Source organism: Cyprinus carpio, chromosome A4 (genome assembly GCF_018340385.1).
Source record: "Cyprinus carpio isolate SPL01 chromosome A4, ASM1834038v1, whole genome shotgun sequence".
Lineage (NCBI taxonomy): Eukaryota > Metazoa > Chordata > Actinopteri > Cypriniformes > Cyprinidae > Cyprinus > Cyprinus carpio.
In genome coordinates, this window is record NC_056575.1 from 11,796,174 (window position 1) to 11,822,554 (window position 26,381).

A 26,381-nucleotide genomic window follows, 5' to 3' on the forward strand; every position below is an offset into this window, starting at 1 on the left:
CTCCACCAGATACCAATAAACCAACAAACTCCATCAGATACCAATAAACTCCAACTAACAGCAACATACTCCATCAGATACCAATAAGTTCCACCCAACATCAACAAATACCAACAAACTCCATCAGATACCAATAAACTCCAACCAACAAACTCTGGCAGATACCAATACAACTCAAACCAACAGCAACAAACTCCATCAGATACCAGTAAATTCCATCCAACAACAAGAAAAACCAACAAACTCCATCAGATACTAATAAATTCCAACCAACAAACTATCAGATACCAATAAATTCCATCCAACAACAACATACTCCATCAGATACCAATAAATTCCACCCAACATCAACAAATACCAACAAACTCAGATACCAGATACCAATAAACTCCAACCAACAGCAACATACTCCATCAGATACCAATAAATTCCACACAACATCAACAAATACCAACAAACTCCATCAGATACCAATAAACTCCAACCAACAAACAACCAAAAAATACAAATTCCAATGTCACAAACTCCAACAAACCCTAACAAGCTCCATTAAACACCGACAAACTCCAACCAACACAAAAAACACCAACAAACTCAGTCAAACTAGTAAATATTACTTACAATATTTGGTTTATTGTGTAATAGATTCAAGATCTTGTTTTACTGGTGACAGACGACGATACCAAAAAGCACCATACTGTTACAATTTTTAGAGATGTACCAGTGTAGTTAAATAATATCCTTGAATTACTTTACCAATACCATGATGCATGAACATAGTAATCATTCAGTAGCATATAAATCAAAGCTCAATGGTTTTAACATCTGACACCATTACTGTACCATAGTACCACAATTGTACTTTTTAAGAGAAGCTTGACTTGTACAAAGTCATAACTTCTGTTGTATCGTTCTCAATCCTGTGAGAAAAAAAAGCCTAACAATAAATGTAAAAACAATTGTGTATTAACAACATAAGTAATACTGTAAGATCTGATCCCTTAGATCAGTACAACACGCTGTGTGTGTTTGTATATGAGTGTTTTGGTTTTAAGACACGTAATCTGAAAATAGCACGTGTACTGTATATATATTCACACACACACACTGCAGAGTAGGAGTGGGAGCGCATTATCATCTGAGCAGAATTCCCTTGAGTGGGATCACTCTCTGTGAATGAGGGTTGAAACAGAGGAAAAGAGAAAGAAAGAGAGCAGAACGAGGTGAAGGGTGGGTTACATTCTGAATCCTCCACCAAATTACTGAGAATCCTTCCCATCAATCACACACAGCTCATTCTGTGTGAGAGCCACGCTGTTCAGAAACAGTAACAGCATCTCTTTAGGTGCAATCTCTCTTTATCCAATCCTGCATGAAGGAATGCGGAAAACAGTATGGCATGATTATGTTAGCTCTAAACGAATGACTACCAAGTGAGTCAATAAGCCCTAAGGCATTCATGCGGACAAAATCTGAGACAAATCCAAGCTGCATTTATTTATTCAACACCATCCTCATCTTCCTTTTCTTCTGTTTTTCAAATCAGTTGATTGCCAACTAAAAGGCAGGAGATGAGCAACAAAATTTGACATAGTCAAAACACTAGAGACTTAAAGCGAAAAGCATAATTTCCCCCTGTATCCAACCAGAAAAAGTAAACAAGTAGGTAATTAGGCAATAAAACACATCACATCTAAGCATGCACATATATTTACTTAGTTATACATCAGGGACAAAATAGTCCCCAAAAGTGATCTTAATTTGGAAAGACCTCACTTTGTGGATGTCACCAAAAGGGGGGGGGGGGGTTATATTCATTCAGTCACCTTAATCATCAGGGTCACTGCAACCTTGTATAATTTTCTTCTATTGAACAAAAAAGGAATATTTCAAATACTCTTTTTCCATGCAATTATGAAAGTGAGCGGGAGCTTTCAAGCTTCAAAAATGATCAAAAGGGACCATAAATGTGACCATGAATCACAAAACCAGTCTTAAGTCACTTTCAGTTGATGTATAAATCTCAATTTCGAAAAATTGACCCTTATGACTGGTTTTGTGGTCCAGGGTCACAAATATATCATAAAAGTAGTTCAGATTATAGATTGGCAAGCCATACTATAATTTTATGTGATTACAGACTGAAACGTAAGTCATTATTCACTGAACATCTTCCCCTCCAGTGAGTTGCGAACCGATTATTGAATCAGTGAGTCAGTGAAGTTAAAAAGCAGATCAATCAGTTTGCGAGTATAAATATATTTTATATTTTATTTATATCAGACTTCACCTCACTCATACGCAAGTGCTTTAACCAACATATGTCAGCCTTATACTCTTGACACTGAATTTGTATGATAAAATTATATTCTGTATTCATGGTGAACGCCGAGCAGACTAATGAATTACAGAAATACAATTAATTCAGTTGGGTCCACATGGACACACACTTCTATACACGGCTCGCTTCTTCCCCTCACACACCAGTGTCTTGAATACTGACAAGCTCCGCTCCTCTAGTATGCAAATGATGGCAGAATATTCATGAACCACTAAACTGAGCACCGTTAATAATTGAAACAAAATGGCAGACTTGATTGTCGTTTGCACACGGTTTTATATTTGTACTTTCTTTATCGACGCCTGTCAGAGTCCCATTTAAAACAATGTTCGTGGTGGATTAAAACACTCATCCTCGCTGTGGTGATCGTATGAGTGCATGTGAGAAAGGGAGATCCTAACGGAGCTGGTGGGAAAGAGTGTAACTGTCAAAACTGCTCGCAGCTGTTTTTGTGATAACAGCGGGCGGCTCTGTGACTGCGGTAGGAAGCTCAGTGGGGCTTGACCCTGTTGGTAATGGACAGGAAGCCGGGGAAGAACTCGACTTGTGTTTTGCTCTTTCAGCCATTAGCCATTAACCTTTATGGAGCTGCGGTACTGAGGGACAAATGAGGCATGTAGAGGAGCCACGGGAACACACCGACTCTTCTGACACAGATGCTAAAAGATTAGCAGGCCATTACTCCAAGTGCACAGAAATATGGATATCCAAACATATTATTATATGCCAAATTTAATGATGCAACTGCCAGAGATGCTTGTACTATATTGAACATTTTAGATGACTGATGGATTTACTGAACGAAACCCTGCCTGGAACCCTTGGTACTTCCAGTGAATATAAAAATAAATGTTGTATGCATTTTAAATAAAGTTACTTTACTTAAAGTAAGTAAAGCTGAATTTGTGGAATTCATTTATATTTATTTAAGCCCTTCATTTACCCCACCACATTTCTGATTAAAATTAAATAAATTAAATAAAATAAAAAAACAATCACACATACCCAACAAACAAAAATTATTTTTTAATACTGTATTTATGTCGACTTTGTCTTCTTTCAAACCACCATCACCACCAACCATTTTTTACATATTTGGACAAACACTGAAAAGAAAAACACATAATATGATTTGCTGAGGTATGTTAATGTTGGATAAGACTGGACTGGAGACAGCTGAAGTACTGTAATCTGAGGTCACATGGGGGGAAAAAGGCTCATCACATGTTACCAAAATTGAACACGACTTGTTCATTTAAGTTTAAAAGATAATAATATTTTTTTTAAGAATGGAATAGGAACAAAAGGAGGGGACTGACAGAAGATAGGGACATAGAAGAGATAAATAAACAGGAAAAGACACACCAAAGCAGCTGTAACAGGACTTATGCTGAGCCACGTCTTGATTCTTTCCATCTAAATCCTGTTTTTGACAAGCTGTCACTTAATAAAACATAAGCAAATCAATCACAACAACCATCTAACAAAAACTGTCTGGAAATGGTTACTTAGATGGCACCTAAAGGACAACAGCCAGCTTACTAGTGTCCTTCCTTGTTTCCCGTTGAGCTTAAAAGTTTTCTTTCATGATCATGCTCGATGATCTTTTCATTTTAAATCCATATTGCTTTCGTTTTCAGCTTGTGAGCAGCTCTTACCAAACATTTCACAACCGCTTTGTTGGTTGCAAGTCATTATTTACCAGTCATGGTTAACATTCTTGCACAGACTCGTACAGGATATGACCTAGAGAGGTGAACTATGAGCACACATCTCTGTTTCTCTTATTACTTGCACATTGAACTGGGACAGAAATAATAAAAAAATACAAACTTCGCCTTTAGGCAGGGTCAAAAACTTGATTTAAAGTTAACATGATAAAAAAATTGTCCTTGAATTCATTCAACCCAACACAGTGATTATCCTGTTGTAATGGTGATATGCAAGCTAGTGGTCGACCGATATATCGGCCGATATTTGGCATTTTTCAAATATAATTTTTTCTGTTTGGCCGATGCGTTCATGGCGGGACTTTTATTTTGACAGCGCTGAGAATGCAGCGCCTGAACACACAGTGCTCACATTCTCCCTCTTGTTCGCTGTCGTTGTTAACAGTTCTGTCTAATACGGATAGACGTCTGTCTAAAATAAGATAGAATGGTTAAACAAAAGGAATTAAAATATATACAAAAAAGTATTATAACGATTGTTTTTATATTGTTAGTAATAGAAAGGCAAACATTATAATACTTTCTCGTTTGCCATCAGCATTCAGCAAATATGCTTTTACATCATTTATACAAATCTTTGAATGACTAATGAACATCTAATTTCAAAAACCTTGCAAACTTAGTCTAATCCAGCTGTGAGATCTTATAAAGTGTGGATGTGTGTCCTACATGACCGCGTTTTCTCTGTGTGACGGTTGGTCCATGTGAATTGAAAGCTGACAGGAGGGGAGTTCAGCTTCACTGACATGCGCGATCGACAAACTTTAAACTCGTGATTTCCAGTTATGCTGCACTTCATGCTTTTGCCCAATGTCATATTCATGTCATTTTCACTGTGTGCTGTGTGTAAAATGAGTGTTACATTGGCTTTATTTGAAAAAAATGTGATTCCCAATGCACACAAACTTCCCAGAATACTGAGTGCCCAGTTGGTTACAGTGTTTGCTTCCTTTTTATTTATATTTTTATTAAATATTTGTCTATTGTGAAAAATTCTTAAGCAAAAAGTATAAGCATGTTTATTTTACACATTTTTTTTTTTACCCATTTCAAATGATTTCAAATTTCTTAAATACAATGAATAAAAATGATTCATTAAATTTACTAATTTGTTTAAGGTAAGTGGTTGCAATTGATTTATTTTAGCTACATTTAAATAAACAAATTTAGCTGACTAACTTACAAAAAAAGTATTATTATTTAACCACTTACCTTAATAATAATTTTTTTCAATTTATATCAGCTTAATCAAATATCGGCCACCCTGCTTTTCAAGATATCGGCATCGGCTGTTAAAAAACCAATATCGGTCGACCACTAATGCAAGCATCTCTATTTATTTTCTGATATACCAGTGTGAGTATTTTGATTGGTCCTGTGCTTTACTGCAGCACAAAACTGCAGTGTTGACTATAATCAGGCAGAGAAAAGAGTCCTGCAAGCTGTGATTTCATGCTTTTGGAGATACCAAGAGCCAAAAAATAGAGCTGGTCAAAATAAACAAATGTTCACGCAAACATCTGCACAAGCACAAACAGAGGGGTAAAGTACAGTAACACAGGAAATAGTTTCAGTAAAACACATACTCTCGCTCACACACACACACACACACACACACACACACAGATGAAGTGAAGTCCTGCCGGACAGTGCCGCTACATTAATTGAGTGGTCTGAGAGATAAACAGTGACTGCGGCTGCATCAGGTGTGAATCACTGGCCTACAGGCAACACAGCTCACTGCGTCTCCATGACAACTTGCAGGTGACTCATCAACCTCTCTGGGTAAGGCTAAAGCTGTTTCCACGACAACCCTAACCCTTACCGCAGGAATGATGCCAGAGGAAAGAACTGCGGCAGAGGCCATAGCATCCCAGCACTACACTCATCTACTTAAACACTACCACAAGAGGAGGAGGAGGGTGCTATGGGGCCCAATGCTCTGTGTTTGTCAAAAGATATAGCATGGACAGCTGTTTTGTGAAGTATTTATAATATGCTATAATATTATATAGTTATAAAATAATACAGGGGTGTCAAACTCATTTCTTTGAGGACCACGGTCCACTGTCCAACCCTACATAAATGCACCTGAACCAGCTAATGAAGGTCTTCAGGATTACTAGAAACTGGCAATAAAAATAATAAAAATACTAATATAATATAATATAATATAATATAATATAATATAATATAATATAATATAATATAGGAAATGGTTTGTGAAGCCTTTATATATATTTAGACAATAATAATAATAATAATACTATTGTTATTATTATTGTATCCATTATAAAAGTGCAAAGATTTTTTACATATATTTATACATTATTTTTATTATAATTACTATTTTAAAATAGTAAATTATTATTTTAATATAATTTTTCTGAAGCATTTTTCTGACAGGATGAATGCAGTTTTAGTGTTGAGATTTTTTACATCAGCTACATATAGTTTTTATATTTTAATTTTATTTAGCTTTCATTTGTTTTTCTTGATTTTATTCGTTTAAATTGATTTGAAGTTACTAACCGCTGTTGTGGAGGTGGATGTCCAGAGAGCAGGGTTTGTGTGTGACAGCTGTAGCCACTGACTCATAAGGGTTGTCCTCATCTTCTGGTAAAAACACATCCAGTGATGGAGAATGGCCAATTTCAGCACATCGCTTGTCCTGCACACAAACAACATAACACAAATCTGAGTCTTTAGACAGACCGATAAACAAAAGACAGATCGATAGATAGATAGATAGATAGATAGATAGATAGATAGATAGATAGATAGATAGATAGATAGATAGATAGATAGATAGATAGATAGATGGTATTTTTTTGAGTGGCTGCCAGGGTATTCTCTGTGGTTATGTTTAACAACTAGTTTTTTTGTTTCTGAAGAAATCGTGAGTGGTCCTTGCAAAGGTCACTTCCATGATATAAGGGCATTGTGAGTGGTTGCAAGGTGGTTGATTACAGGCCAAAGTCAAAAAGTCCACCCACATATGGGAAGTAACTTGGTTAAGTTTAAAACTTGGGTTTAGGAATGTTCCTTCAGATCTTCATCTCATCTTCTATTTCCCTCTGTTCATATAAACTATCTGCGTATTTCTCCCCTTTTCCCACTTCCTCTAATGATCGTTTTCCCCTCTCTCTTCATTTGAGCCACACTCAAGAGAGCTCCAGTCAGAAAGAACAGAGGCCCTCCAGAGAGCCACACAGAGAAATCAACAGACAGAACAATAGAGAGCTGAGAAAGAGAGAAAGACAGAGACAGATCAAAGCCGTGTTCACAAGAACCTACTTTTGGACTTTATCAGTCTTTGGCAGTTTAAATAGCATGGTGGGGCACGAGAGAGGAGTCGGGCACACGCCGAGGAAAATACTTAGAGAGCAGGAAGGAGGGGAAAAGGATGGGCTTTGAATCAGTGGTTTCCTGCGTTGTACGCTAGCATGCACATGTTTAGACAGGAAACTACCCACTGGCCACACAGAACGAGAAAAAAACTACAGAAAACTTATGGATGATATTTCTCCAGTTATACTGCTGGTGAAATAATATTACTGTGAAATAATTGCTGCTAACATACCCCTTAACACAGAAGACAACTTTTAGCATTTGTAAATTAAATAAATACTTATTAATCAAACATATATTTAATTAACAACCAACCAACCAAGTAATAAATAAATACATTCACTCATTAAATAATATTAATATAAGAAATACTATAAATAAGAAGAATGCTTATAATAGCAATACAAAATATATGTAGTAACCTTATTAAAATGTTATATGATGAAATAAAAATTCATCGTTCATACTCATTTAAAAAACAATAATACTATTTCTCAATACAAGTTTTGTCAGATTTACAGACAACTTTGTCACCAATCTATAACTAATATTGTACACACACAAAGCATAGATTCCACACTTATGATAAAATATATCAGTACCTGTTTATCTCTTGCAGATCCTAATTTCTTCACAGTGACTGTAAAAATTTAAACTCTTCGGCATGCAAACAAAATCACGCTGTTGCGCCTGACTGTCCGAGGACACTACAGCTCTTGTTCTGTTTCTCTGCCTCTCTCTGACAGCAGAGACAGGAACTTCATTTTTTTTCTCTGAAAAGGAAGACTACAAAACAAACAGAAGCGGTTCAGGTCAGTAATTAGCGTGCTGATGCAGGGCTGCAGTTGGTGCACTCGGATCCAAATAGGAAATCTGCCTGGACGCCCCTCAGTCACGTCTGCAATCTTCAGCCACACGTGTGACTGGGGCCTGACAGACTTTACAGCCGGCTCAACTCCTGTCTTCCTCCCTTTCTCAGCACTTTTCGCTTTATTTGCTTTGGTTTTCTTCACATTTATCCGGCGTTTTGTCACTGCTGTTTCTCAGTTGATACAGTATCTGATGGCCACTGTCATTTCCTGTGCTTTTCTAATCTGAGCTCTGCATATTTTGGAGGAGGACCCCACAGCATAAAAGGCCCTCAGAGAACTTCTCAGAACAGATAGAGGGATTGATATAAAGCCAGAGAGGGAAGATAAGTTTGGTCATGTGCTATAGAGGAGGGCTATACCAGTGGGGGGGAAGGAAGTCACAAAAGTTCACTGATACACACAAGCCTCCGGTTTACACAATTTTGTTGCAATATGCTTCACAGCTAGGCTTCATTATAAACCGAACAAACAATAAGCGGGGAAACGAAGGAACTACAAATAAATAACATCAGCAAGATAAAGTAGCCTGTTCGAGACCATTTTCTCATTAAAAGACTTCCAGCCAAAATAATCTCACTATGCCTGATATATAACGCGGTGCAAGAGATGATAAAAAGAGAGAGAAAACAGAGCTGGGGAAAGAAAATACATGGAGAAAAAAGAAAATTAGCAGACAGAAATGGAAATTTCTGACTTTCATAAAAATGCCAGACTACTGTTGCACCTGCTTCTGATGTAATAAACTCTCTTACACTTTCCCTCAGCACACTGGCTCAATCCACAGGGATGAGAAAACACAGAAGGGTTGCATCTGCAGGTCAAATGAACCTTTAGCAACACCTTTTAATGATGATTAGCATGAGAATATTAACCAGCTTTTATATAAAACAGCATTTCACATTAAGAAGTAAATCGTAGTCATCGCTTGAAAAAATCCCCAGTTTATTTGTGGCTGACTATTGTGTTGCAGCATCCTACAGTACATTAGCCAGTCTCTTCATAAAACACTACTTGTCACAAGATCCATCAAAACGGCAAGACCCATCATTATTTTGTTCCTTATGTTTTTGTTGCTTCAAACAATGTTTTGAGTCCTGAAGTTAGGACAATAAATGGAAAAAAATAGTTTGGGCTTTCTAGCAGACTCTATTGAACCACTAGAGTATAACAGTTTTCTTTCATGTATTGACAAGTCTCCTACTGAAACAGGAAATTGTGCCAAGACATAATTGAAGGGATTAAAAACAGCCAATGAGACTTAGGTACATTAATTGCATTAACTGTGAACTTTTAAAAGAAAACTAACATATAAATGGTTTCAAAGCTAACAGAGATGACATGATATAAAATGAAATAAGCCATGGGTGGCTTCAAATCTAACAGGCATAGATCAAAAGCCACAATTTTGAATTCATAATTTTGAATTTTGAGTGTGTAGTGGCTAAAAAAAAAAAATCCTCCTATGAAAAAAAATAACATCTATTAAACAAATCATCTTTTAACCTATAAACACATACTTATTAACTAATTAATAAAAAATGATAAAATGATCAACAAAATAAATAAAATACACAATGTTTTCCAACTTGCTAATCACTACAACTAGAGGCGGGCATTCTTATTTTAGAGAGCCTCTGATTGGACGAAAATCTGTTTAGTGCAGGATGAGTCATCAGTAGTTTCATTCTGTTTTCCTGGGGAAAAAAAACTGCCATTAATTATGAACTTTTTGAAAGAATAAATTTCAAAAACGAATAAAATGTGAGAGTGATGAGAAAGTTACAGATAATCTAAAATAAAATAAAAAACGGTAGGGAAAAAACTAAGCTGGTTAACCACACACACTCACAAAGGGCCAGTAGGGAGACCGGAGGCATTTTGAGATTTGAATGCTCATGAGAACTTTCTTATGCAGGACAAACCATCATCATCTTATCATGCACAGCCTGTGAGAACTTAACATTCATTAGCTGCCCTAATTATCTCTCAGCACCTAGGAGGAAGCGCGGAAACCTTCTCGGTAGATGAAGCCACTGCTGGGGTTCTGAGATTTTGAGTCACGGATATACAAAAGAGATTATGCCACACTGTGGGAAAGGAGGAGGAGGAGGATGAAGATTAAAACAAATATGACAGAGGAAGCATTTAATGCAATCACTCGAGGGAGCCCGCTGCTTCGGAATAACTACAGTCATGGCTTTCCTTTATATTATCACAGTGTAACAAAAGCGCCCGTGTGAGTAATCCAAGCACTCAACAACAATGATACACAAAATCTAAACAAGAAAACTACAACAAATCTCACTGGTCGTTCACACAACAATAATGCCACACTAAAACACAAATAACAATACCACAAAAAAGTATATATATAAGAGCACAACAGCACAAACAAAAGCATTTTATTGTGCTTGTCGCTTGGTGGTAAATAAATGACTGAAATCACTCTTACAACAACTTTATATTTGTATAACTCATCCTTTAATAAGGCTGTATATTTATGTGCAGTATAACCTATCCTCGCTGCATCTCCTGCATTTGGCTCTAAACGGCTCATAAAACACAAGCAGCCGTTTAGGATTCTTGTCCCGGCACTGTTTTCAGAGTGATCTATTAACCACAGCAAGCGGTGGCCCGGCTCGACTCCTAAATCACACTGGGCAGTCAGTGAGAGCCACGAACAAATTCACACACTCATATAAAGCCATTCTGTTCAATTAAAATGGACAATACACATGAAAAACTTCACTTCCCAGAGCTATTAATTAGCCATTATTAGTGGCTTTTGTAAGAGCACAAAGTCACCAAGCCGGACAAGACCAATCAAATTACTCATTTAAATACAATGAAATAATTTTGGCGTAATAGATAATAATAGATTAAATTATCATTAAATTTCCGGGTCCTTCGGAATAAAACCGCTTTAGGGATGGTGATCAGTAGTGCTACAGTTTTGTTTACTTGTTTTTATAGCATTATACATTACCGTTCAAAGGTTTTTAATGTTTGTGAAAGAAGGTTCTTTTGCTCACCAAGGCTGCATTTATTTGATCAAAAATAAAGTAAGTTTGTGAAATATTATTACAGTTTGAAATGCAACTTATTCCTGTGATGGAAAAGCTGGATTTTCAGCATCATTACTCCAGTTTTCAGTGTCACATGATCCTTCAGAAGTCATTCTGATATGCTGGTTTGCTAAAGAAACACTTCTTATCATTATTTTGAAAAATAATGTGCAGCTTAATTTTTTTTTGTTGAAACTCTGATTTTAGATAGAAAGTTCAAAAGAACCGCTTTTAGTAAAAACAGAAATATTAAATGTCTTTTTTAAAAAAACACCTTCTTACTACTAACGGTAATGTATATTTTTAATGTATATAGTATAATAAGAATAAAAAGAATAAAGAAAAAGTTATTATCAAGTAATACCTGGTTTATAATGAAAATTGATTTTTTTTTTTTTAAATAAATATTTTAGCATCCAAGTAGCCATTTTTGACATTGATCAGACCTAAACAATTAAGAGTAAAAGTTAAAAACTACATTAAGAATGAATGCAAAAATTGTAATAATTTTTATTGTCATATATATCTATGCACAAAGAGTCAACACGTGCCATAGCACATATACCTGTATATATGGTGGAGCATTTTAATTCAATTACATGGAAGTCCCAACCTAAAACAGCTCTTTTTTCCGGGCTGCTAAAACAATCCAGAAGTGTCACTGCAGAGTGTCTGTTTGTAAACAGTAATTTAATCTGTGGAGAAAACCATTGCAAAGCAGATGCTGCTGATGGAAGCGCTTACTCTGATCTGGAATCACAAGACATTTTCGGCATAAACATTAAAAGCACGTTTGCTGACTGCAGCACTGGGGGGGCGAAAGTGCAAACCAAAGAAAACAAAAACAAATACACAGGCCCCAATTTTACATATGCAAATACATGACGTAACAGGAAAAGACGAACGGTGAAAACAAGAATGGATAGAAAAATAAAAAAGGGCGGCAGAGGAATGCTGGAGAACAGCTTGAATGAGAAAGCAGAGGCCGATAGCCGGTCTCTCTCTCCCCTCCCTCTATCTCTGGATGTTTTCTCTGGATGTTATTGCGCAGTGCTGTGACGCACCTGTTTTGATGGAGACTCAGATCTGTCAATTGGGAAGTGGGAGGATATCCCACGCCTTGCACTTTATGAATTCTGTGTCTCCTAGCAACTATGAGAACCCCTCAGAATCCGCATGCATCTCTCTCCCTGCGGAGGAGAGCCAGTGACGGAGTTCAGGATTGGTTTGCGGGTGCAGAAGTATGACTCGCAGTCCAAGGAACCCCAACTCTTGCTGGAGCTGGAGTCTCCCCTCCCCCAGCCTGCTGGCACCTTCACTATGCCTGTTTCCATGGTAGCGGGAGGAGGTCTCCTCACATGGCGCAGGTGGGCGGATCAGCGTGTGACACGATTACACTTCCTGTGGGATAATCAGACTTCCTGTCTGAGGGACGGGAAACCCTCTTGCTCATTCTGGCATTATGGCAACCCTCAATCCAACTATTAACATTCCCTTATCCATCTTTTCAACCACGATCAGAATTAAAGATAAAAATAACTTTTTTTTAAATGCCCAGGAAGTCTTAAGCGGTTAATTGGCTAAAGTTTCCATAGCAACATGACACTTCATACAATGGATGTACCAGTTTTATCTTGCATTTGGCCGTGAGAATGAATACAAATATAAAAATCAACATATTTAAAAAGCTTAGATGAGTGAAATAATAGAAAGAGGATGCCATGAACCAATTCAACACATTGTTGCAAAATATTTTAAAATAAAACGGTAAGCAGAAATACAGAAATTAAGTTTGCATCATAAAGTATGCGGATACAGTATATTGTGGAAGTATTTATTACCCAAATTAAAAATTACATTATTTTAATATGAAATATTATTATATTATAGAAATTTTTTATATATTAAATGACTGGTTTCTGTATTGTTTATTTATTTATTTATTTTACAAATTCGTTATCCACTAAGGGGTCCATTGCTGCATTATAAGGATGGGAAGTGTGAGTGTGTATGTACCTGAGAAAAGCCCAGGTTTCTGCAGCCGTTGCAGGGAGTGAGCGCCTCCCACAGGCCTGATGGTCCGCAACTCTTTTCCTCCTCTTCCATCGCCGGGGGCAAAGGGGGAGTGGGCCGCTACAGCCGGGTGGAGAGATATGCATACAGTTACACAGTCAAGAGTAGTATACACAGGTACAGATACAGACCTCAGCTCATGCCAACATGAGACACGAGTTTAAGATAAGTCAGATACTGCGTAAGGGGGAGGAGACAGACAACCCTAAGAGAAACGAGTACAAGAAATCTTAACGCTTATGATTTCAAGAGCCAATCATCATTTTCAGACATGCTTTAAGACAAGCCTCCAAGATCAGTATAGCAACCATAATGCTGCAGTACACAGGAAATGAGACAAGATGCCCAGTTTTTTTAATGAATGTCAATGGAGAAGAGGCTGTGTCTGTGACCTTTTAGAGGAATTGTAACATGATTCATGGTTTAAATATGTGAGAATAATAGTCTGACTCTCAATGACCCATTCCATCTGACTCTTTTACTGAAAAACTCCAAAATTCAATATAGAAACATATTCCTAGTGTTGAGCCACAAAAACATTTGGAATATTTGACCATATCCAAGTATCATATATAATATATCTATTTATTTTATGATACCCAGTGTAAAAAAAAAAAAAAAAAAAAAGATTGCTTGCTGCAAGTATGCAAGGGAAAAATAACTAAATAATTCCTTTGAAATAGACAAAACATTTCAATGTTAATTAGATAATGCTGTTTTAAATACAAAATAAAATAAAATAAAAACTGTTTTGTAAAATGTATGGTCAGTACTTGTTCCCAGAATCCTTTTATAGAGTTTGCAAACAACTCCAATCCCTTCAGTGAAGACTTAGGAGTTTTTGACGTGACTGGAATCAAGTGTTTGTGTGCATTGTGCCTTGGCTTGTTTATCTGGGCTCTGCAGACTTTGACTGATTGACCCGACTCCATGTTTAATCGTATTGATCAAAGAAACGCAGTGGAGCAAACCGTGATCCAGTGGTCACTGTGACAGCTAAACCATGACACACCTTCAGCACCATTCCATTACACACTTTCCTACTGCGGTCTCTCCATTACATAAGGTTATATTCACTCCCTAAGCCAGCAATGTGATGAAGCCACATCAAAAATATGATTCTGTTTGAGTTAAATAACATCAGTGATTAAATCGGGGGCTGTTTTAGTGCTACAGATATGTATTTATGAGATTATATAAATTGGAGGGATACCCAACAATGCACACAGTGTTTAGTTCTGCCCTCTGTTGGCCATAGTGAGGTGCTGCATCAACAGAGATCATTATTCAAAGCTTATTAGGACTTCTTGTTACTGATGGTCTGATGTCATTGATTTTGAGCAATTTTTTAAATATATTTTAACTTCATATTTTAACTATATTTCCTTAACTGCATAAAAACTGTTCAAAATCCGCAAAAAAAAGCCTTTTTCTCTACTGTATTTTCTTCTCAAAGCACACCTTGTTTATTCGAGTGAGAGTGCCGTTCCGTTCTTCGTCAGACAGCCGCCCACTGCTGAAGCTCTCCATGGACTGAGAGTGAGAAGAGATGGTCTGACACAGCTCCTCAAAGGAGCAATCCTTATCACGGCAGATCTTTATTTCGTTCAGCAGCTTGGACAACTCCCCTGTTACTGCATCATCTACAAAGGGAAGAAGAAAGACAGAGAGGGGGCAAACTATGAATTTAAATGAAAGAGTTTCTGGTAAAAACATAGAAGAGTTGGAAAAAATGAAAGAACAATTCATCACAAAATCTGTCTCAATTATTTTTATTCTCTCTTGTCTGTTTCAATATTTAATCTGGGACAAATGCTTGTTTTCTGGCATGGGCTCAGTGTGCTGATGTGTACTAACTAACAGTCATTTTGTGGCTGGCAGACTCTCAGATTCACCTGTGATCATTACCAAAATGCTGTATTATAAAAAGCAGTATTCAGACCACAAAAGGACCAAATGAGACTGCGCTGCACTGCAACAACTGACCACTAGGAGCGCTACTGACTGCACTTTCTTTATAATGCACATACACTAATCACAACTTCCACTCATTTATGTCACTATTTAATTAACAACAATAAAATGATTAATCGATTAAGGGATTTATGTGTGCAAACACTGGATTAAACAGTGAAACCTTTGCCTATGGAAGACAAAGCAGCAGACAATGCGCTGTAATACTATCACTTGTGCGTTCACACCGCCGGCGTCGCGAGAGCGTCAAAGTGGCCGGAAGTCATTCATTTTCAATGAGAGCCGGCGTCGAGCAGCGGCGAGGAGCGGCGCGGCGCGACTTGGACGTTGAGAGCGTCGAGGAGAGTTGAAATCAGGGCAACTTTATGGTAATGAGCTATGACGCGGTTGGGCGGCAACCAATCAGAACGTAGAAGTCCACCGCTTGAGAGGATTCCAGAGAACGCAGTCCTGTAAACTTTGGTTCCGACCACATTAGTTCCCAAGCAAAATGGAGGAGAGATTTTTTTTTTAAAATGCTTTATTGACAACAACAGGTAGCATGTACAGTGCCATATCATGTATAACAAATGTATAACAAAAATATTTTCCATGCCTCAACAAAAAAGAACTAGAACACACAAAAAAAAGGATGAGAGGGTACATAAGCATCATTTTACAAACAGATCTACATTATATATATATATATCAGTTCCATAGGATATTACTGAAATATCGCTGGAACCTGCCGTCGTCCAGCCGCAGCTCCTGCACCAGCCGGTGATATTCTCCAAGCTGCTGACGGGCTTGGAGAATGTCATGCACTCACACCGATCTCCGACGTCTTCTCCGCAGGCAGAGCAATGCCACGCACACTATTTATAGGCAACATTTTCCCGCTAGAACGCTTGATTTTCAGCGGGAATGCAATTCATTTGCTCAAAATAACACCGATTTGACCAACTGCATTAAAGCTACACTTCAACCAGGAGAGTTTGAAATGTAGGTTGCACACAGATTAATGGTAAAGTTAAATAAAGACCAAGGCTAGTAAATGTCTCCTATAATGTTGAAATTAGACTGCCATGCATGAACACAAAAGCCACACCACACAAATGGCTTTTAATTGTTTTTTGTTTCGTTAGCAAAACATGTAACTACAATAAAGGTATTTCCGCCGATCAATTTCTTACTTTTACATTTAAAATATTTAATGAGGTTAACTTATAAGGTTACCCCACCTTGTGGTCAGTCATATAAGATCAACAAGCTTGTTTGCTTTGCGGCCCCTTTAAATACAAGATAATCATTCGAACTACGTCAGAGCGTCAGAGCGCTCACGAACCTTTCCACATCGAAGACAAAACAGCATACAAAGCGATTTAATACTATCACTTAAAAACAGCATTTCGAACAGCACACTGAAGACAAAGCAGCAGACAATGCGCTGTAATACTATCACTTGACCACAGGATGTCGTACTGCACACTAAAATACATGTGAGAGAATGAGAAAGAGCATTTGGATGAGCATGTTTACTTTTGTAAATGAATGATTACATTTAGGTGTTAAAATAGCATATGCAATGTTTTAATTTGATTGCATTAGGAAGTTTTCTTACAAATATATCTACACATACTTTTGTGCCGTAGAGACGGGGAGGGCACAGGTGAGGGTATTGATGTGCGTGGTGTCGGTATTGGACGCTGACGGGCTAAATCTTCGTGAAAATTCCCTTTGTCACAATCCGACATCATATAATCTAGAGAGAGAGATCAATTAATTTACAGAACACAGACAAACACAACCATAAACATACTTGTGCTCAGTTTAACCCTATAAAGCCTACTGTATCATATTAAAAGCCTGATGTATCAAATATGATGCTCAACAAAAAACACATATGCAAACTTTCATGTTGTTGTTCAATTTAAAAATATAGATTTTTTTTCTGACCATTATTTCATCTGTCAGGTTTTATATGGTTAAAGAAAAGCACTTTAAGTTGATGAAAACCAAAATGTGGCGTCTGTAATTGTAACTCTAAACAACTAAAGGCTGCACAAGCCACATGGTAAACTTGTAAACAACAATAGTTTCTAAGTCCCGTCAAAGACTGTAGATTATAAAACCACAGCAAGCTTGAGTTTGACATTCTGGTTCATTGACCACACAGAGACAGGGAGGAGAACTGTAATGTTGCCACTGTCCTGTAGGATGAAGGGTGATTTAGACTTCACGTGTGTCAAAAAGAGACATTTTCGAGCAGCAACGAGTCCTCAACTCCCAAGTCTACATTTCACAACTGTCAGAAATGTACAACACTGGGCATGAAGTGGATGGAAACAACAAGAGAGCTAAATTAATTTCATTTCAAAACCAGATAACCACATCATATTCTTTAAAGAGGGAAGCAGTTGATTCAAGCACCCAACATCTTGCTATACGATAAACTCTGCTGGAAAGAATGAGCTTAGTTGGATAAGTACATGAAGGAAGATGACAAACAAACTTTAGAATAATCCAAGATGTTATACAGTAATACTGAAAATGGCTCAATGTAGTAATAATGTGTATAACAACGTAATAATTCATTAACCGCAATTATACCTAATCAAGAAGACACAGTATTGTAAGTATTTGCAGTTGTTTTTTCTTTTGAGAATGTCAGGGAACATGGATTTCTCTCACACACTAAACCAGCATTGTTCTCAATCTAACACAAACTTCCTGAAACAAATTTGATCAATCTGCAAACATCCGCCTTCTGATTTTCATCAAGAACATTCTCCCTTGTCAGCTTGTGCATGTGTGTGTGTGAGTGTGCTTGTATGTGTTTAAAGGGCTTTATTTGCTTTAAAAAAAAAAGTTTACATGTGTGCGTGTCTGGGAAATACTTTACCTTGAATGAGAGAAGCAATTTGTTGTGATTTCTGAGATGGATGTTCTCTTAGTATGTCTAGAGCACTTCTTCCTTGGTAATCTCTGATATTGGCATCAATCCCTGGGGGGGAAAAGTGTTTGATTTTCATTTTTAGATTGGCATTTATAAATGGTTTGCATCTTGTATATTTTGTGTAATAGCTGCTTCTAGTCACAGTGGAATATTAATTTCAATTAGAACATTCAGGTCATTTTCTCTATAAATTTTTATTTAATTTCTGCACATTTAAAGTTGATATTTTAACAATAAATTAAGTTATATACTGGTTAATAAATAAAATATTTGATATATTAATATTGACACAAAAATGTATTAAAACACAAAACACATTGAAACAAATCGTTAAAAAATAGTTTTTGTCTTATGAAAATTATATAACTGAAGAATCTGGGCTGACTCCTTCCCATAAAACCCTCAAAAAACATGAAAAAAAGACAAACACAAAACTAAACATTTTTCCCAGAATAAAACTTTCCATAACAATAAAACCACAACTGAACAATCACACCGCCCTTTCCCTATGACAGGAAGTTCCCCATTCTCCAATTCCTGTTCCACAGCTGGAACTGACCGGGAAGCTGTTAGGTGACTACAGGTCACACATGTAGTTTAAACAAACCCTGGTCGTGCAACATCCACATCCTAACACCACACACACACACACACACACACTTCTGAAAGACATACCTGAGTCAAGCAGTAGCTGAACTACATCCATCTTTCCGAAGAGTGCGGCTTCATGGAGAGCACTTCCTTTCTCTGTCTAGAGAGAGAATGATTTTAAGTCAATATTTTTAGCTTAATGCCTCACATAAAGAAGTAAATGGCAGTTATACACTATGGCATCTTTACTACTGCTGCCCTCGCAGTCTATCAGCTGTCTACTGGGGCGACTGGCAGGGTATTTTATATCATGCTCGCTGTGAAGTACAGTACTTAACTACACCCAATTTAGCTCTGGAAACATTTATTCAGTGTACTACAATTAACGGCAATAGCGCTGTGAATTTATTAGCCTGACTGATGGGAGCTTGAAAGAGGGAAAGAAACGGGCAAATGAGACCGAACGCCAGTTGAGAGAGATCGCGAGAGAGCTTCTTGCACAGCTGAGCATGGTCATTTTAATAGGCCACCGGGAGACTGCACGATACCCAATCAAACGGACCACTAGATCTGGAACTTAATTCCATAATAAATAATACAGCACAAAAGTTTGATACACTCCCTGAACTACTGGATCTGGAACTTACTGCTGTAATACATAATCCTGCACAAAAGTTTGAGACACTGTTTTTGTCTAGCAGTGGTGCTAAAGCATTAATCTGGCTCCTGGACAACAGAGACTCTCCAGAGTCCAGATAGATCATGCTAAATTTATGTCTTTGTAACATTATCAGGCATTATCAGGCCTTTTTTAGTTTATGCACACAATGAATTTCTGAATGAACGTCTTTGGCTGCTGTATAGTTTCTCGGTTTCTCGCCAATGGGATCGTGGGTGCTTATGAAGAAAAGAAATCTGGGATGCCTGGCAGACAGGAACGCACAAGATCTGCTTCAATGGTATAAAAAGATCAATTACAAATTTCTGAACTGGAACTACTTTTGGGAAGTTCTCATTGGTCAACAAATGTCTACACCAAAGAGTCCTGCTAAATCTTTGGCTGCAAGATGGAGCTCTGTTTTCACACCACCCTGCTATTTTTTTTTATCTAAACGTCTTGATGCATCATTCCCATTGAAATCAATGTATTAAGGTGCATTTTCAAATGCACCCTAAAGCCAGTCACAAACCAATGCACCACCACACCATGCCTCATTGTGGATAAGAAAACCAAACAAGAGGTATTACACACCGGATGCATCACATTAAGTTCAAGGCAGCTCCCCAAAACACTGATTCTAATCACCAAACAGGCTAAAGTTCACTTTAAGAATGAAAAAAGTGGAAATGATGAGTTTGAAGTTTGAAAAAACAGACATTATGTTCACTACATGGAATTGAATGACGATCTGTGTCATAGCCCTGCGCCACGGACTAATGCCGTGACTCATTGAAAAACAACGTTTGAATTTCAAAGATGCAGTGTTCGCTTTTCGTCTAGTGTACAATCCCCTTAAGGGTTGTTCACACAGAACGTGTTTTTGCATTTCACTGCACTGTTTTGTCATTGTTTTTCTATGTAAACGTGCTCTATGGACGTCTTCGACCATTTCGCTTGTATCTTGTGTTTTTTGCAGCATCTGGAGGATGTTAAACCACAATCAAAAAATGCTAAAAAAAAAAGAAGTTAAAACATTTTAAAAGACCTTGCATTATTTTAACCCACAATCACGTCATGTTTTTAAATGCAAAATCTCATTCTGTGTGTATGCTCATCAGAAGATAAAAGCATTTCAAAAGTTCTGTTTCATTCAATGCAGTCGGTCGCACTGTTCTCGAACACAAGAACGCATCCTGTGAACACCCAGCAAGTCTGATAGTTCTTAGAAAATTGAGGAAAAACAAACAAATTGATTATAATGTTTCTAATCACTTATTGTGTATGTCTTTTAAATAACTCTTGAATAGCTTAAGGGATCATATTCATGTTTAGAGTATGTGTGTGTTCCGAATCTTCTTGCTTGAAAGGTTTCTGACCATCAGTTATTTGTCAAATGTATCATATATATCATGCTAACTGTATCATGTATCATGCTAACTCTCACAATACATATTTTATGTAAAATGTGTAGTGCTAACTGTAAGTATGTCCAATAGTACACTGTGTGTACTGACTATATGTATGTGCATATTGCATATTTTCACCTGTTGAAGTCTGTATGGTTATATGTTAACTGTTTCTGCAATTTCTGGTGCACGCTCCCAAGAATTTCACTCACCAAGGCACATGTGCTGTGGTGATGTTGACAATAAAGTGACTTGACTTGACTTGACTTGACATCTTGTTATAGGAATCATGTCCAAATTATACCTGCAAGAGCCGGAAAATTACTGACCTCGCGGCTTGATAAAGATAACATATGATTTATGAATGGGTGGGACAAACATCGCGAACACACACGAGAAAAGACAATTTCTAATTGGTCAAGACAATTTAAATACTCAGGACACCATCAAATTTTGCTTTTAGCTTTGAGCTTTCGTTTAGCTTTTTGCTATCAGTCATGCCGGCTTTTAGCTTTGCTTGTAGTTTAAGCTTTTAGTCATTTTTAGCTTTGAGCTAGCTTTATATCAGTCATACCGCGACTTTTAGCCTTTGCTTTTAGTCATGCTTTTTCATCACTTTTAGCATTCTTCGAAGCCGCTTCCAGCGCAGCTTCGCCTGCACGCCTGCTGCTACTTAGCCACGATGAGAAGAAACACCACCTAGTCTCGTCAAACTTTACTTCTATTCTTTTTACTTTAGTTTCTTTTCTTTTCCGTTTGAGAGTTCGTGTTCTGAGTTAAGTTTTGTAACGCCGTCTTCGAGTCTGACCTCGCGTGCCCGTCTGAAACTACAACCAGCCCACACGTCTTCGACCATTTCGCTTGTATCTTGTGTTTTTTGCAGCATCTGGAGGATGACGGTGTTCTAAAAATGCTAAAAAAAGAAGTTAACATTTTTTAAAAGACCTTGCATTATTTTAACCACAGTCACGTCATGTTTTTAAATGCAAAATCTCGTTCTGTGTGTATGGTCATCAGAAGATAAAAGCATTTCAAAAGTTCTGTTTCATTCAATGCAGTCGGTCACACTGTTCTCGAACACAAGAATGCATCCTGTGAACACCCAGCAAGTCTGGAGAAAAGTGGAAAACAACAAATTGAGGCAAACATGGGGTTGAGTAAAAAGAAGACTGTGAGTGTACAGTCAGTGCTGGTATACTGTCAGACTATACCTTAAGGAACATTTTTGTACTGTATTAACCCATGTGAGGTAATATTAGTACCTTAGGTACTAATATGTTTTCTTTAGAGGTTAATAAGGCTCAAAGTTGTATGTGTGAGGGTACTAAAGGAAGCTAAAGGTACATTTTTTTAATGTATGTACTCTCAAGCTTGAATCTACAGTAAGTATACAAAAATGAAGCCTTACATAAAGTTGCACCTTCAAAATTTAAGATACTTGCAAAATGAGATCTCATAACCTCTGTGTTTACTTACTCAGAGAAAACACACTCTTTAAGACCGAACATAGTTGCATGTAAGACATTCATCCTACACCATAACACTAAACACCACACAATAACACTGAATAGTCCAGAATGACTAAAAAGACTTAATTTTCCAAGAAACGTGGTGAAGACTGAAGAGCACACTGTTCTCTTAATATGTTTAACTCAGAATTCTGTACTGTTCGGGATGAGCAGCGAGTGTGCCCACAACGGGACGGGAAATGGGACCCCCTCCTCTGGATGAGGACCACTTCCTATCGAGTTTCCCATGGTGATTAGCTACTGATGTCACTAGGAGGAGGAAATCGATTCACTCTCACTGTGCTTCCAGGAATTGAGAAGCGGAGACATGTCATTGGTCCAAAATTCAGCTTATCATTACTGCATATTAAATATAAATAAAGATATTCTTTCTCATTCACAATGGACAGACCAAATGGAACGTGTCCATTAGGATTGTAACTATACAGGTTGAAATATATACAGTATGTGTTCAAATAATACTGTATCTCTCCTAGAGACAGAGAGAAAAAGAGGATGGGGAATCCATGCTTTAGATCAAAGCTTCCTCTGATCATTCTCTCTAACACACACAGAAGCATTCAAACGCAGACAATCCTCCAGCGTTCTATCACATACACACACATGCACACAATGCCTCAAAAGACAGTTTCCATACAAACAGCTTTACAGCCTGACATATAAGACAAACACATCCCATATAACAAGAAAACACACAAAGCTTTAAAGCTATATAAGTGAGGACCTCTCATACTTAGAATTATTCTTTCATACTAACATAATATTTACTATTCTCTATGCCAAAAGCTAACATCCAAACATCCTCACAAGTCATTTTGCATTTATTTTTCTATTAATATTTTAGTTATGAATTGTTTTTTTGTTGTTGTTTGTTTTTTTCAATTGAGGACGTCCCCAGATCTCCCGAAATGTTCCCAAAGGGGAGGTTTTTTAAGTCACTTTGTGGTACAAAATTTGTCCCTAAAGTATAACCAAGTAAACACACACCAGGGTAGCCTGAGGAAACCCTGGACTGAGAACAGAGTGTTCCTCTACTGCGTTTCACTTACTCTCACAGCTAGATTAATTATTCATCCATTTGAGCCCTTAAACCATTCACACACTGTCTCTATCTCTCTCTCCCGCTCATGATTAAGCATGACAACTGAGAGCGAAAAGGTGTGTGTAAAGTGTGTGGCATTCTAGAGGAAGAACACACACTGACCTGTGTGTTAACGTCCATGTCGGTCTCCAGCAGCACTTGAACGGTAGTGTGATGGCCATTCCGTGCAGCCAGATGTAGAGGTGTGTGCTTGCGTGTATTGCAGCTCATGAGGTTGGGGTGGGCGGTCAGTAGCAGGCGGACCACCTGCAGGCGGCCGTACAAGGCGGCCAGGTCCAGCGGCGTTTCCCCTCGACTGTTCCTCATGCTGGGGTCCGTCAGCTCCTGCAGCAAAACACGGACCACCTCGGAGTGACCGTACTGAGCCGCACAATGCAGAGCTGTCTCTTTTTCATGGTTCTACATCAGAAAGGGAGAGACAGCATGTTACAGTAACAGCACTTTAAAAAAATTCCCTCTGAAGCATCCATTATCAAAACATGAGATGTCATACTGTATAACCCTGACAACTGTCTATCAATCACTTACTGCCCTAAATAAGTCCCATAATGCATTGCAACTACCCTAAGGCTACTGTCAGGTTGTTTTTACACACAAGACGATACACTTCAAACACAGCTGGTCAAAACTAATAATGGCAAATTACTTAAAGGTGAAACATCTGAATGCATTAGCAGATTCATATTGTCGTCATTATCATATAGTGATGAAATGATAGAAAATTTAATTAATTTCATAAAATATCAACTAATCGACTAATGGCTTAAATGGTTGACTTGGAAAGACTTTAATCGGGGGCAACCCTAGTGTTTTTACTGACCCAAATAAAAATGGCTAGATATGGCTCAGGAATCTCCTTTACTGTAAGTCTTTTCATTCACCGCCAAAGCTTTCAAGTCTGATTATTCATAAATGTATTAACACAGCTCTCCCTGCAGGTAGTGTGGAATGAGTTAGCGGTTTGTTAAAATCTGTAAACCTACAAGGGTAGTAAGAATATCATCTATCAAATGAAACTGGAACTGTGCATTAACAAACAGGCCATAAGCCAAAGATAACTCAACAGCGCCCTCTATTGCCACTACTGCACACAGGACTCGTTCTCTTGACTACTGTACAGTATATGTGTGTGTGTGTGTGTGTGTGTGTGTGTGTGTGTGTGTGTGTGTGTGTGTGTGTGTGTGTGTGTGTGTGTGTGTGTGTTCTTCCAACAAACCCATGCCATTAAAAAATGTGCAGTCATGTCTGTGGTATGAAGACACAAGTAGCATTCGTGCAGGTCTGTCAATAAACAAGAGAACCGCAGCGAGCGGCCACTTTAACTGCAATGACTTATTTCAAGCAAATGGGTTCTTTAATTAGCCAGACATGATTGAAAATGATGATAAGAGACTCCCAGTCCCTGAAGCAGCACAAAGAAACAGACCTGATACTGCAGACAGAGATCTCTCGCTCTCTCTCATACTCTACGCCCTGCCTTTCTTCCTTTAATCTCCCTTTTTTAGCCTCGAACAGCAAACAAACACACACAAAGAGTAATTTCCTGCGTCTATGAGCGCAGCCTCAATCATGCATCTGTATGTCGGCCAGACAGTGCAATATCCAGAGAGACAGCAGGCCGCTTTCCCACTTCATTCTGTTGGTTAATATCCAAGATGGGCTGTCATGATAAAACAACAGAAGAAGCGGCATTCGCATTCAATCAATGAAATGACATATAATAGCAATGGCGTGTCTAAAGCGATCAGCACTTTAAATGACACAAAACAAATAATTAAAGTATAAAATATACAAAGAGACCCAACAAAAGTGCTTTGTTCACAGATGAGGACTCCATGAGTCCCATCTCTTAGTGGAGCACTAAAGCAGATGTACAGACAGACAGTACAGCCCACGGGAGGATAGAGGAGGTGTGGAGGAGCACATTAATCTGGGCTATCCTGTACAATCCAGTGCAGTTTAATGTGGATTCAGCCTTTGAGCCGATATTCTAGAATTAAAGGAATATTCTGGGTTCAATACAAGTTAAGCTCAATAGAGCATTTAATGCTGATAGACACAAAATCAAATCAAATCAAATAATAAAATATATTAAATGAAAATAGATTCATCCCTTGTTTTCTTAAAAAAAAAAAAATTTAAGTTACAGTGAGGCACTTACTGTACAGTTAGGTGATTTTTGAATCATGTAAACATGAATACTGTTTACATCTCGTGGCTTTACTACTGAAAGTGAGTTTTTAAACGTTAACTTCTATTGAAAGTGCCTTACTGTAACCCAGATTTTTGCTTTTTTTCAAAGAAAAGGAGAGACAAATAGAAATGACTTTTTTATGGTAATCAACATTCTATTTCTTTATATGAGCCACCATGCATTACCAAACACAGGAAACTAGGTCCAAAGGTGATCATTGTACTCTAAAACACATGGTTCAACTTGGTCGGCTAACGCAGGAAGTGACCTCATACTATTGACGTGTGCTAAAGAGAGCTGGGTGAAAAGTGTTAACACGGTGGATCTGACACCGGGACTCACAAACACATCTGGATAATGCTGTGTATGTGGGTGTGTGTGTGTGTGTGAGAGAGAGAGAAATAGAGGAATTCAGAGGGCCGTCTCTTGTGGGCTCAGAGGAGCTGGAGAGAAAATGGTGTAACCTTTCATCCTCCCAAACAGAAAACAAAACATTCCTGAGCAACGTACAAAAGTAGTCATTTTCTCACACTCCCTCTCTCTCAAACACATACAGA

General features: G+C 37.8%; 1 protein-coding gene across 9 annotated transcripts in view; it reads right to left on the reverse strand.

Annotated features, from left to right (window-relative positions):
* The window catches only part of LOC109107154 (ankyrin repeat and sterile alpha motif domain-containing protein 1B-like), a 137,592-nt gene that overhangs the window by 73,325 nt on the left and 37,886 nt on the right, over window positions 1-26,381 (reverse strand). For 8 of the 9 annotated variants that reach the window (XM_042740971.1, XM_042740990.1, XM_042740964.1 and 5 more), the window contains exons 4-10: window positions 23,733-24,029; window positions 19,017-19,092; window positions 18,288-18,389; window positions 17,025-17,147; window positions 14,894-15,075; window positions 13,376-13,492; window positions 6,604-6,742 (exon numbers count right to left, since the gene is read on the reverse strand). In XM_042740971.1, the coding sequence (XP_042596905.1) occupies window positions 6,604-6,742; window positions 13,376-13,492; window positions 14,894-15,075; window positions 17,025-17,147; window positions 18,288-18,389; window positions 19,017-19,092; window positions 23,733-24,029 (1,036 nt within the window). Of the gene's footprint in view, window positions 1-6,603; window positions 6,743-13,375; window positions 13,493-14,893; window positions 15,076-17,024; window positions 17,148-18,287; window positions 18,390-19,016; window positions 19,093-22,475; window positions 22,500-23,732; window positions 24,030-26,381 lie in introns of those variants that run through there. The other variant, XM_042741009.1, reaches the window with a different exon arrangement.